The 13968-nt window shown below is 41.5% G+C and overlaps 2 protein-coding genes across 4 annotated transcripts in view; both read right to left on the bottom strand.

The window, feature by feature from the left end:
• Nucleotides 1-13: 13 nt before the first annotated feature.
• LOC106575195 (tumor necrosis factor receptor superfamily member 5) lies at nucleotides 14-7339 on the bottom strand. 2 transcript variants are annotated; one of them, XM_045700407.2, is made up of 11 exons: nucleotides 7113-7339; nucleotides 6798-6867; nucleotides 6605-6659; nucleotides 5291-5401; nucleotides 2624-2785; nucleotides 2382-2466; nucleotides 2004-2068; nucleotides 1769-1885; nucleotides 1391-1410; nucleotides 1113-1236; nucleotides 14-879 (listed from the first exon to the last, which is right to left on the bottom strand). In XM_045700407.2, the coding sequence occupies exons 2-11, from the start codon at nucleotides 6864-6866 to the stop codon at nucleotides 632-634; spliced, it is 1056 nt and encodes a 351-aa protein (XP_045556363.1). In that variant the 5' UTR covers nucleotide 6867; nucleotides 7113-7339; the 3' UTR covers nucleotides 14-631. The 2 variants fall into 2 exon arrangements, with proteins under 2 accessions (XP_045556363.1, XP_014007008.1); XM_014151533.3 differs by having other exon boundaries at nucleotides 2010-2068.
• Nucleotides 7340-7574: 235 nt separating this feature from the next.
• LOC106575756 (non-homologous end joining factor IFFO1) overlaps nucleotides 7575-13968 on the bottom strand; it is a 32910-nt gene continuing 26516 nt past the window's right edge. For both annotated transcript variants that reach the window (XM_082960935.1, XM_082960934.1), the window contains exon 9: nucleotides 7575-13559. In XM_082960935.1, coding sequence (XP_082817061.1) covers nucleotides 13457-13559 — 103 coding nt within the window. In that variant the 3' untranslated portion in view covers nucleotides 7575-13456. The remainder of the gene's footprint in view (nucleotides 13560-13968) is intronic.

The raw sequence follows: 13968 nt of genomic DNA, 5'->3' as shown, positions 1-13968 counted from the left end.
CCCATCACCTGTATTCATTGAAAAATTATATTTAATATTTTCCTTTGAATTTGTGAAAAAACAGTTCAAGGTGCCACATGAACACAGAAAAAAACTGTTTGCAGCAGTTGAGACTGAAAGCTTATTATACAGTTCAATAAAAGGAGAGCAAGTGGATGTGTACATGACCACCATAGTGAGATGTCTAGCTCTATCTAGGTCTAGGACAGGACAATAATGGCCATTCTAGAGTTTTGGGACAGGAAATAATGGCCATTCTAGAGTTTCGGGATTCTCCGGTGTTCTTCTGAGAGTAAAGGCTCCATTCAATCTGTATCTCAGAAGTTCAGCTTTACAGCCTGATAGAAATGTAAAGGCAATGTTCTCGCATCAGTGGAGACTGCATTCACGTTAAACACTGCATATGTCGGCTCAATCAAAAATTACCTTTACATTTCTATCAAGCAATCTGTAACGCTTCAGTGATACAGACTGAATAGAGCCCCAGGTAGATGTTGTCCCTTACCACTGATCCAGGGTCAGACCAGTCTTAATCCTCCTTATGATTAACATTAGGATGTAGGGTTGGCTAAACTGATCCTAGAAGGGAAGCTTTCACTTGGTGCGTCCTCTGTCCTCAATGCCCCTCCCCTCAATGCACCTCCTCCTTGGAAACATGACTGTCCTTCCCTTGTTCCTGTGAAGGGAAGAATACACAGTCCATCTCCCCATCCCTTTCCTCCTGGGATAGATGGATGTTAGGGGAGGGTGTGGGGTGGGCCGGACATCCTTCCTCATCCCTCTCTTTCTGCCCTCTCTCTTCCGTCCCTCCACCCATACCAGTGAACTGGTTGAGTAAACTGAAGATGACTGTTCCAGCATTGTGGACATGGACTGGGCCTGAGAGAGACACAGACAGAGAGAAAGTGATATTAGATTCTATATTCATCATCAGCCTTATTCACTATGGATCTTGAAACTAATCAACTTCCCATGCTAATCCCCCATGGACTTCAAAGCATCATCTATACAAAACTCCAAGTTAAACAACTGACGTGCATCTATTGGAAAAACCACAAGAGTAACTCAACCTTATTTACATTCTTTTTTTAAATTATTTGTATCTGTAGTACCCATATTTGCTGCTGTAATAGGTGGTGGATCCACTGCCTGGTGCTTAATACTGGGCTGTGTCTCTCTGGCACGGTGCTGAGGAGTTGGCTCTTTGGTCTTGTTAGGCGACGCTTCTCTTACTCCCTTCATAAGAGCACAGAAATTCACCAGAAATCCAGAGTTATTGGAATACACAATTGTCAACAATGCCTATTTAGGATTTAGGTCAGGTACACATGAATGACAATGTAAACATTACACACACAATGTAGTAAGTTACCGTAGGTATTACACATACCTTGTTACAGAACTTGAGAGCTAGAAAATAACAGACACAAATCTATTAGTCACATCAGCAAACGGATGGTAAGCCACTCATGGGTATTTCATCGATGAATCATCTATGACTGGGCAATGTTTTTTCATGTTACTCTGCATTTTAATGCTTTCTAGGTACATGTAGACACTAGAAACTGGTAAGTAGGTCTGGACAGAGAGAGTGTTGCAATCTTTTAATGAAATTACATTCACAAGAAGCTACATTTGTCTCCCAGTGCAGACCTATCCTGAGATCTGACATCACCGTCTAATACTTCCTCATCTCATTCTAGTGTCCAGAAAGAGAGAGACAATGATCTAACTACAGTTGAGACTGAACAGAGGAACACTGCCTTACCTTGTTTGAAACAGGCTTCATCTCCTGGGCGACGGATACATAACAGAATGATAACGGCTAGGATTCCAATGACCACCATAGGACACAAAATGGCTGCCAAGTGTTTGCTGGTGTCAGCTGGTGGGGAAAGGAGATGGAGAAACTACTGTATCTGTATCTTCTCACAGTTTCAATATATTCTGACTGTAATGAAAATAACTGATGGACACACACACACACACACACTCGTACTCACACACACCTGTGGTGTGATGAGTGACATTGCCTGCTTGTGAGACTGGTGATCGTGGAGTGTCACAGCTGGGTGAGACAGAGGTAAAGGACACATCATGTAACATATCCATACACATTCACAGACTGTCAACACTGAAGTGGGGCCAGTGAGCTGAGAAATGTATTTAATATCTCAAATATCCATTACCACTAATATATCTGACAATTCTTTGATACCAGATCTTCTGGTTGTATGAAGGTTATATAGCATAAAATACCAACTTTGCCAGAAGTGGCCCTCCTGTCAGGAGAAGGCTTCAACCAGAGCCTGTTTATCTGTCTGGTTCCAGTATGTGAGAGTATGTGACAGTAGGGAGGATAAAAAAGGATAAAGGCTCACTTGGGAGGTTGACAGTGTCCAGCGGGAGAGGAAGTCCTGCTGTGTTCAGAGGAAGTTCCTGTCTGGTTGTTTCTGATGCCCACTACTGTAATCAGAGCAGAGTGCACACAGGCAGGAAAACATCAACATCTATCCACAGTCAAACACACTGATTCAATACCCAGAACCTGGCAAGAATACAACACAGTGAAGGAAGACAGGCATAAGAGAAGGCCAGTGAGCACACACACACTGTACAGTACCATTGCTAGGTGGCAGGGGAGGTGGGGGCAGCTGAGGGATCTTCTCACAGTCTCTACAGTTTCCTGTCTGGTCATCTTTGTCGGTGCAGGTAAAACCAGCCTCACAGCGACATCTAGCGTTCGATACAAAAGTACACGGCTCATCCTCCACCAGGTGCAAATCTGACACACACACACACACACACACACACACACACACACACACACACACACACACACACACACACACACACACACACACACACACACACACACACACACACACACACACACACACACACACACCACAGCCAGAACAAAAAGGTTAGTACAGCTATTACATGGTAATAAATAGTGTCCATACTGTAGACATACCTTTATTACTTTTGGTAAGAAATGACATGTACGGCATATGGAAATCATAAGAAGGCAGTTTATGGAGATAGGTGGGATGGACAGAGTAGCTGAGGGGTGGGTTTATGGAGATAGGTGGGATGGACAGAGTAGCTGAGGGGTGGGTTTATGGAGATAGGTGGGATGGACAGAGTAGCTGAGGGGTGGGTTTAAAAACTCATGTTCTTTAATAGTTATGACTGAAAACATGATGCATTAGTACTATCTATCTAGATCTAATGTATATCAAAATACCAAATTACTTTATTCCTGCTATGTAACCACTGCAAAAAGTATATATATAAAAAAATGCCATGTATGTAAAATGTGTGTAGAATGTACAGTGAATTCAGAAAGTATTCAGACCCCTTGACTTTTTCCACATTTTGGTACATCACAGTCTTATTCTAAATGGATTAAAGGAAACATTTTCCTCATCAATCTACACACAATACCCCACAATGACAAAGCCAAAACATCCTGTTTCCATTGATCATCCTTGAGATGTTTCTACAACTTGGATTGGAGTCCACCTGTTGTAAATTCAATTGATTGGATATGATTTGGAAAGGCACACACCTGTCTATATAAAGTCCCACAGTTGACAGTGCATGTCAGAGCAAAAACTAAGCCATGAGGTCAAAGGAATTGTATGTAGAGCTCCATGACAGGATTGTGTCGAGGCACAGATCTGGGGAAGGGTATCAAAACATTTCTGCAGCATTGAAGGTCCCCAAGAACACAGTGGCCTCCAACATTCTTAAATGGAAGAAGTTTGGAACCACCAACACTCTTCCTAAAACTGAGCAATCGGGGGAGAAGGGCCTTGGTCAGGGAGGTGACCAAGAACCCGATGGTCACTCTGACAGAGCTTCAGAGCTCCTCTGTGGCGATGGGAGAACCTTCCAGAAGGACAACCATCTCTTCAGCACTCCACCAATCAGGCCTTTATGGTAGAGTGGCCAGATGGAAGCCACTCCTCAGTAAAAGGCACATGACAGCCCTCTTGGAGATTGCCAAAAGGCAATTAAAGGATTCTCAGACCATGAGAAGATTCTCTGGTCTGATGAAACCAAGATTGAACTCTTTGGCATGAATGCCAAGTGTCACGTCTGGAGGAAACCTGGCACCATCCCTACGGTGAAGCATGGTGGTGGCAGCATCATGCTGTGGGAATGTTTTTCAGCGGTAGGGACTGGGAGACTAGTCAGGATCGAGGGAAAGATGAACGGAGCAAAGAACAGCAACATCCTTGATGAAAACCTGCCCCAGAGAGCTCAGGACCTCAGACTGGGGTGAAGGTTCACCTTCCAACAGGACAACAACCCTAATCACACTGCCAAGACAACGCAGGAGTGGCTTCGGGACAAGTCTTGAGTGGCCCAGCCAGAGCCCGGACTTGAACCCGATCGAACATCTCTGGAGAGACCTGAAAATAGCTGTGCAGCGACACTCCCCATCCAAACTGACAGAGCTTGAGGGGATCTGCAGAAAAGAATGGGAGAAACTAAACAAATACAGGTGTGCCAAGCTTGTAGCGTCATACCCAAGAAGACTCGAGGCTGTAATCACTGCGTGAAGGGTCAGAATACTTATGTAAATGTGATATTTCATTTTTTATTTTTAATAAATTTGCCAAAATTTCATAAAAACTGTTTTTGCTTTGTCATTATGGGGTATTGTGTGTAGATTGATGAGGGAAAAAAACGATTTAATACATTTTAGAATAAAACTGTAACATAACAGTGGATAAAGTCAAGGGGTCTGAATACTTTCCGAATGCACTGTACATACACTACCGTTCAAAAGTTTGGGGTCCTTGTTTGTGAAAGAAAAGCATTTTTTTTTGTCCATTAAAATAATACAGTGTAGACATTGTTAATGTTGTAAATGACTATTGTAGCTGGAAACGGCTGATTTTTAACGGAATATCTACATAGGCGTACAGAGGCCCATTATCAGCAACCATCACTCCTGTGTTCCAATGGCACGTTGTGTTAGCTAATCCAAGTTTATCATTTTAAAAGGCTAATTGATCATTAGAAAACCCTTTTGCAATTATGTTAGCACAGCTGAAAACTGTTGTTCTGATTAAAGAAGCAATAAATCTGGTCTTCTTTAGACTAGTTGAGTATCTGGAGCAACAGCATTTGTGGGTTCGATTACAGGCTCAAAATGGCCCCAAAAAACACAAAAAAATTACAGTGATTTACAAACAATATACAGTTGAAGTATTTCCCACGAAATAAAGATGTTACATTGCTCTGTGAATGAGTTGTGTTCGTGTTTATGTACCACGTTTGCAGTCTTTGAAACAGGAATGACAACTGGACTCTGCATTCAATCGTGTTGTGTAGGAACCATCTCGACAGGGAGAGCACTCTGAACAGGACTTCTGATAATGACCTGAGAGAGAGAGGGGAGGTGAAACATATTAAATCAGTTTATTGGTCGCATACACAGTTTAGCAGATGTTATAGCGGGTGCAGTGAAAATGCTTGTGTTACTAGCTCTTAACAACGCAGTAAAATGTAAAACAAGTACACAAATCATTTAAGTGTTGTTTTTTATAAGAATTCAAGAACATTGGGACGAATCCAATCAACAACCCGAATGCAATCAATTTCTTGTATTACCTTTATTTAACTAGGCAAGTCAGTTAAGAACAAATTCTTATTTTCAATGACGGCCAAGGAACAGTGGGTTAACTGCCTGTTCAGGGGCAGAACGACAGATTTGTACCTTGTCAGCTCGAGGATTCGAACTTGTAAGCTTTTGGTTACTAGTCCAACACTCTAACCACTAGGTTACCCTGCCGCCCCGCCACATCTATGCGTATGTACAGTACACTGGAAGAATTTGCACAAGATATACTAAGAATGATATGTACAGCAGTAGATATATTAAAATGAGCTATGTTGGGAATACAGTATTTAAATACTCAGTGTGAAACAGGAAGTGTCCAGTGGTTCAACGTCTGTAAGACATGGGACAGCAGATATGGAGTAAAGGAAATAAAATTAGGGAAAAATATAGGGAAATGGGGCGATAGAGAGAATGAGGTAGAAAGAGAGGAGCGAGGAGAGAGTGAAGAGACATGGGAAGTCAAGACATAAGAGAGCACTACAATAACAATACAGACTGATGGACGCTGCAGTTTTATAAATGTCCTGTAGTAGACTACATGAGTAGTGCATGTCAGAACATAATGCTAACTCTTTTAGACACATCGGCACACATTCAGGTAACGTTTTAGTACACGGTCTGTTGCTGACTGAGAAGAGAGGAGCATAGCAGCAGAGAGCAGAGAATAACAGGAAGAGATGGAGCGCACAGAGCGAGAGCCTGTTGGCCTAGTCTGCATACTAATGAAGGATGTGGTCATAGCACAGAGCTCCACTTCTCATCATGAGAGAGTAACTCTCTTATAGTTTCCTCATGATTCCTAAGAACCTATGCGCACTCACACACATTCTGAAACGATCTGCCTCACTGTTAATGTAAAAAATGGTTGATTGTAAGATGATGAGGAGATGAGGGAAGAAAAACAAGGGAACAATAAATCAAATAAAAAGTAAGAGCCTATGATGGAGGGCATTTCTTTCTCACCTGGTGGACACAGTCTGCATTGTCGCCCTCCATCCATGTAATAGCTCTCTGTAGTCTGACAACACACAACACGAACACAGTCTCATGAGGTCTACTGTCATAATGTTGTAACAGATGTCAAACGGTTCTAACAGCTTTCATAAACAGTCATAACAAATAATAAGAACGGACATAAAAGGGGCAAAATGGTTACCAGAGGATATGAGACTGCTAGGTGTGCAGACATCATTAGCACAGCCACAAATAACTGTTCCATCACCATTCTATAAACAATGTTAAATCATTAACAATTTGTCATTTGAGTTCATTCAGTAACATTTCTAAATAGGTATTAAAAAGTACACACAACAAATAATGCCGGAAGATGCTACAAGGTTAAAAAATCTGTATGTTTATCACAATTTGATGGTGACTGCACTAACTTCTAGCTTTGAGCCTCATTTCAGTTCAAAATATATCAATGTAGAAACCTGTGTTGAAACCAACACATAAGATAATGCAGTCTTACCTTTTGCACTGTAGAGACCACACCAAATGCCAAGTATTTGTTGTCTACAACTTCAACTCCCCCCCCCCAACTATTATTCTTTAAGGTGTGTCTCTCTTCTCTACCCATCCTTTGCGTCATTATTTCCTTCACCTGTGACATCTTCCTCCCTTCCTGTCTCTCCCGCCCACTGTGTACTGACAGTGATGTTGTGGTGTATTTATAAGCTAGAGACAGACAGGCAGACAAGACAGGCATGTCAGCAGGGTGACTAATGCCTCTGAACCAAAGTCTCATCATTTTCGACACATACTTTAAGATGTGAAAGACAGTTTGTCACAAACATTTTATCTCGCTGTCCTCGTAAAGTTAGCTTATCAGGCAGGTGGAGTTCAGGAAGCACAGACACACATAGCAGCCAATGCAAATGGGCTTCTAGCATAAACTCACCAAATCCACACAAAAAAAACACACACACAATCATATTGCTCAGCTGTATCTTTTATTCTTCATTCCATCTCTCTGTCAGTACACAGAGCTCTGCGTTGAACTCTCTGTCAGTACACAGAGCTCTGCATTGAACTCTCTGTCAGTACACAGAGCTCAGCGTTGAACTCTGTCAGTACACAGAGCTCTGCGTTGAACTCTGTCAGTACACAGAGCTCTGCGTTGAACTCTGTCAGTACACAGAGCTCTGCGTTGAACTCTGTCAGTACACAGAGCTCTGCGTTGAACTCTGTCAGTACACAGAGCTCTGCGTTGAACTCTGTCAGTACACAGAGCTCTGCATTGAACTCTCTGTCAGTACACAGAGCTCTGCATTGAACTCTCTGTCAGTACACAGAGCTCTGCATTGAACTCTCTGTCAGTACACAGAGCTCTGCGTTGAACTCTCTGTCAGTACACAGAGCTCTGCATTGAACTCTCTGTCAGTACACAGAGCTCAGCATTGAACTCTCTGTCAGTACACAGAGCTCAGCGTTGAACTCTCTGTCAGTACACAGAGCTCAGCGTTGAACTCTCTGTCAGTACACAGAGCTCAGCGTTGAACTCTCTGTCAGTACACAGAGCTCAGAGTTGAAGCACACATGTTCAAGGGGACAGTCCAGTTTCACAGAACTCACACCTCACCAAAACAAAGACCAAGGCCTGATTTACCAAGCAGTGCAATGTTTACACTTGCTCTTTTCGGAGGGAATTCTAAGATGAGATACAAAGCTAGAAACAGAAAAGGGACTTTACTTGTCCCTTGACCTTTTGTTCTATGACTCGTTCCCTTCTGAACAGAGCAGGTGTAAACATGGCACTGGTGCAGATGCTTAGTAAATGAGGCCCTGGTGATTCCTAACAGTCTTCTCATTGACAACTCAGTCTATTCACCTGCATGCTAGCTTACCCAGGCCAGATGGAATTAGTTGATGGTGAAATGTATGGACCAGAGAATACACTGGCCCTCACAGAGCAAGAGCATTGGCTCCTGGTCTACGAGAAATATTAAGGACCAATCAAATATCTCCATCCACATTAAAAGTTCAGCTATGTGCCAAATCCTGGAACCTGACACTAAAGTATTTTTGTCTGTGGACCTCCTTGCATTGCCAGTGTTTAAACATACAATATATCCAACATAGCGTTTTCCTTTAATGCATACAATATCATAGCAATCATACCATCATTATGTTAAAGCATTTGAGTAGTAATCTTTTTTTTTTTTTTTTTACACTTTGGTACCATTTTTAAAAAGAATTTACTTTGTAATCACATACACTCATGAAGAAAGTGGATTATTGAAGGAATATTAGAGAGATTATTGTACATCTTTGATTTACATATATACAGTATTTCAAGGCGATTTAAAGACATTTGTAGAGATGGGAATCCAGTCAGCAGAACACATCACTGTATGGTCCCTACCACTCTAGTTTACAATGATTCAGTTAGCCTTCAGTTCAGTTGTGAAGAGGATATGAATTGGTCTATTGTCAGACAGACACCGGAAGACAGTGTGCATTTTGGGACAATTGCATTCTTCATGTTGTAAGTGAACCAGTAAAACTCTTTTTAAAAACCAAGGCCATTAGAACACTCTCCTAAACATACACGCTGACTCATGCATACATACTGCAGAGACTCAGTCTCTCTGTGCGTGTAGTAAAATATACAAAGAAAAAAAAAACAGTACATATTCTCACACTATTTCTCCGCTGCCTTCTATTCTCCATTTTAATCTCCAGTTCTGGCCAAAGGGCAGGAACGCTAGGGCCAGGAGTTTTACTGGCCATATGAGCCGAGCAGAAAAAACCCAAGCATTATAGCATAGGACCCTCAAACTCAACTCTGGACCTCAAAGCGAGTTCCACTGCATGTTTTCATTGTTCCCCTCTAATCAGGGACTGATTTAGACCTGGGACACCAGGTGGGTGCAATTAGTAAATCAGGTAGAACAGAAAACCAGCAGGCTCCGGACCTCGTAGGGTCAGAGTTGAATACCCCGGTCTAGGACCTAGGTCATGTGGTCAGGAGAAACTCCTAGCCCAAGGAATGGCATACCCAATACATAGTTTAAGACATGCATATCATTTTTTCATGGTTCCAAAACCTGTTCTTCACAACCTATATAATCGTTCAGAGAAAGCCTTGGAAACCCTTCTAGAATACTAGAATATTGAGGTGTGACCAGCAGCCTGCACCTGATTCAACAACTTCCTCATCAAACAAGAAAAAGAAAGAAACACAAATGAAATGAACTAAACTGAAGACTCCATTTGGTTGTTGATAAAGAGATATTATTTGTGAAGGAATCCTTGGGTTCTATTAGTGAGTTATTAAATATTGTTTATCTGAGGTAAGAGGGTGTTTTATACTCAAAGTAATGCATCTTTAAATGTCAAGGAAGAGGAACAAAAATGTATTGTACATCTACATTCTAGTGAATAATAACATAGTGTATGTTGAATTAACAGAGAGGAAATCTACTCCTAAGCTCTAACAATCTCACTATTTCACCACATCTACAAATATGAAGTGACAAGTGGAGAAAATAAAACAAGTTTTCCTTCAATAATTGTTTACATTCGTGACGTCTACGAATTCGAATTATTACAGACGTAGAATCTTAATTTGAGCCAGTTTGCTACAGCAGGAAAAAAATTCTGCAGCAACAGGAAATGTGATTTATTATGTGGTTTATAATTAACGGCCAATTTTGTAGGGGTTGATGCATTTTTCATTACGGAAATCAAGTCTGAAATTTCAGAGTGGAAATTACAAACTTTAGAAGCCTTTTTAGAACAGGAAAATTCTCAACAACAAAAGTGATCAAATTAAGATCCTACATCTGTACATGTCATTCTTATTCTTCTGTTACATTTAATACTGTTATTACTGCTGTTACTGCTGTATTATTGAATATACATATTTGCTTTGCTCTTTCTTTATAAACGGCTAACTTTTAAGCTCAAAAATAGGTTAGGTCATATCAAGTACCGTGTCGGATAGATTTTCAGCATCAGTATTTAGTACTTCTATAACAATGTCTCAGCAATATTTCTCAAAGTTCATTCAGACTGCTTGTTTTCAGTTGCTTTGACACTCAAGTAGCAAACATAAATTATCTCAGCAGGTCATCAATCTATCCATGGATTCATTAATCTGTCCATCTATCTATCCGTACTGTACATTCATCTGTCTGTCTATCTACTTGTCATCTAGGCTCTCTAACTGTAGTAACAGCTCCACCCATCTATCGTGTTCTATTGTAGACCTAGTTATCTGTAGACATTCTGTCTTTTATAGCCTGTTCATCAATCTTCCGTTTCTCTCTGATACAATACTACTGATGCATTTGAGTCCTTACCAACCAGATCAGACTACAGCACATAGAAATAGAGAGCACAGAACAGATACACAGATCTCTCCTATCTAACTTCTCATAGCCTAGCCTACCTATCTCCCTGCTAGAGGACAGAGTAGCAGGGTCTTCCTCTGCTCTCTGCTGCTGGAAACTAAACAAAACATTAGTATACATTAGACAGCTCGTAGGTATAATAACACTTGGGTGTCAATGCCCTTTGTCATATGTATCCCTCTCACTGTGTCAGTGACAGAGACACACAGAGAGCAGGGCAAGGCCCCAGAGCTGACATCAGATCAGCTTTAACAGAGTATTTACACTATTCACACTGCACTACCACATATAGGGCCGACACAGAGCCTATGGCTAGCCTGGTCCAATATCAGTATGTGCTCTAGCGAACTTTTCTCACCATAGTTGCCATGCCAAAATGTCAAAGTACCTGATAGAAGTGGATCAGTGGCAGAGATGGCCTCTTTGGAGTCACATAGAAAATCATATGGCATGACAACAATAGTTAGAGGAGTTGACTAAAGCACATATACAGATCTGGAACCAGGCTAGGCTATGGTCATCACTAGTTTACACAACCACAAAGTCATAAACCCTTCCTATTTCTACAATTTATCTTCTTAAAATCTGACCCTAAACTTAACCACACTGCTAACCTTCTGTCTAACCCTAACCTTAAATTAAGACCAAAAAGCACATTTTTATTTTCATGAAATATTACGATATAGCCAATTTTAACTTTGTGGCTGTGTAATCTAGTGGAAACCCTAGGCTACGGCTGCATTCTAAAACAAAAATCTCTGCTCTCTCTCTCTCCCCCCTCTCTCCTCTTGTTGACTCTGGTTACAGTCTCCTATTTACTTTACTCGACACAGTAAAATGGTATTACATTATAATTACAATAAAACTACTTTTGGGGTTCTTTGGGATTCAGTGAAACAAGCACCACTATGTAACATTTAGTACAGGTAGTTACCAATTGTGTTGAAGAAAGAACAGAATGTTACACAATGTTATCCAATAATTCCTTAGTAAATAGCAGGTAAGTGAAACAGGACGGTAAAATAATGTTACCTTGACACCCTGTCTGGTGTCAACAAAAGGGCAGAGAATCGAGCAGGCTTTTGTTTGAAAATGTGACTCATGAGTGCAGAATCACACACAGGGGATATCAGTGACGCCATCGGAGTGACTGCATCTTAGAGTTTAGTTTACTACTTGACTTTTTCTAGTTTTCATTGATACATATGAATGAAGTGTTGATGTCTTGATAAAATGAGTGATTTGATATTATTTTAGTCTGTTTGAATAACTATGATACAGTACAGTATATTTCTGTTTTGTTGCTAATAAAGTGATACATCTGGAGTTTCTCTCTCTTGCCAACTGGGCTTTGCTTTGTACATTTTCTCTGGCTATCTACTCCGATTTCAGAGCACTCTCAGAGCATTCTCATCTGATGAATTTACTAACGCTCAACACCCATTGAATTTAGCCGGTGTCAGTAAACGTAGGCAAAAAAGCGTAATAAAATTATTGCCAGCATCACAGCTACAGTCACCAACGCCCTGGATAACATAAACAGCCTAACCAGCTCTGCTAGGGAGAGTAAAATGGTCAGAGTGAGGTGTTCTCTCATTTGTATCTGGAAGTAGTTAACTAGCAAGGTAGCCAACTTTAGCCAGTTAGCTTGGGTGCTTGACTGCTGTTGCGAGGTCAGAATGCTCGGATCAACCCTACTACTCGGACAGAGCGTCCAGCGTGCGCTCCGAACGCTCCGAGAGCGAAACACTCAGAATTTACGAACTGACAATCTGACAACGCTTTAAATGTACGAACGCCCAGAGCGCACTCTGGCACTCCAGTGAATTTACAAACACACCCTAAGGCTTATATTTACTGTGTTATACTTCTAGGTGAGTTTGACTGAGTCTGAAAACAACCCTCATAATGTAGCAACAGGACAGCACACTGTTAGAATGATCTGCTATGCTAGCCTGACATGAATGTATTGGTGTGTGTTGGTGTGTGTGCGGTGTGTTTATCATTATGGCTGCGTGGAAATGGATCATGCTATAGGAGAGTTATTACCATGGTTCTCTGTAGTACCAACAACTACCTACCATAAGAGTACACGCTAGCCTACAACTCATATGAGTTCATTCAAATATTGCTCATACTTTTCTATGAGGTATTCTCAATTCAAGTTGTGTATTTCAATCCATTACCTCGTTACCTTAGCTCTGCTAAACAGTGGAGTCTTATGTACAGACTTCCATGGTGCTAGTAATACCACTTCCCAGTCACTAAAACAGATAGATCTGACACTTTCCTATATTGAGGCTTGTGAATGAAGATGGCTTGAAGAAAATTTTAAAAAGACTAACAAACATCTAGTGATTAGAATGTAAACATGGCGTTGCTATAGTGACGGCGGGGTGTTGAGTGGTGCTGTGGTTGGATGGAATGAAGGTCATGTGATGGAGGTGGTCTTGATAGGTCATGATCTGGGAGGAGAGTTGGAGAGAGGTGGTGACGCTGTTGTCCCTTCCTTCTCTGCCTGGTCAACGCTCTCCTCACCAGCCACAGGACAGCCAGGCTTACTATAAAGAGAGCGAGCATGAGAGCGAGAGAAAGAGAGAGAAAGAGCAAGGGAGAAAGAGAGGTTGAGACAGAGAGAGAAAGAGAGGTAGAGACAGAGACAGAGAGAGAAAGAGGTAGAGACAGAGAGAAAGAGAGAGGGAGAGCGAGAGAGAAAGAGAGAGGGAGAGCGAGAGAGAAAGAGAGGTAGAGACCAGAGAGACAAAAGAGAGGTAGAGACAGAGAGAGAAAGAGGTAGAGACAGAGAGAGAAAGAGGTAGAGACAGAGAGAGAAAGAGAGGTAGAGACAGAGAGAGAAAGAGAGAAGGAGAGAGAGAAAGAGAGGTAGAGACAGAGAGAGAAAGAGAGAAGGAGAGAGAAAGAGGTAGAGACAGAGAGAGACAGAGAGAGAAAGAGAGAGGGAGAGAGAAA

The sequence above is a fragment of the Salmo salar genome, chromosome 02 (assembly GCF_965601325.2).
Source record: "Salmo salar chromosome 02, fSalSal1, whole genome shotgun sequence".
Lineage (NCBI taxonomy): Eukaryota > Metazoa > Chordata > Actinopteri > Salmoniformes > Salmonidae > Salmo > Salmo salar.
Note: the sequence above shows the minus strand (reverse complement) of the source record. Positions and strands in the feature narration are given on the sequence as shown.

Coding starts and splice junctions, on each gene's coding strand:
- LOC106575195 (XM_045700407.2), bottom strand. CDS start 6,866: ATGGTGATGGAACAGTTATTTGTGGCTGTGCTAATGATGTCTGCACAC. Junction 2,069..2,381: donor GGACACTGTCAACCTCCCAA/GTGAGCCTTTAT, acceptor TGTCTCACCCAG/CTGTGACACTCCACGATCAC. Junction 880..1,112: donor TATTACAGCAGCAAATATGG/GTACTACAGATA, acceptor TGTCTCTCTCAG/GCCCAGTCCATGTCCACAAT.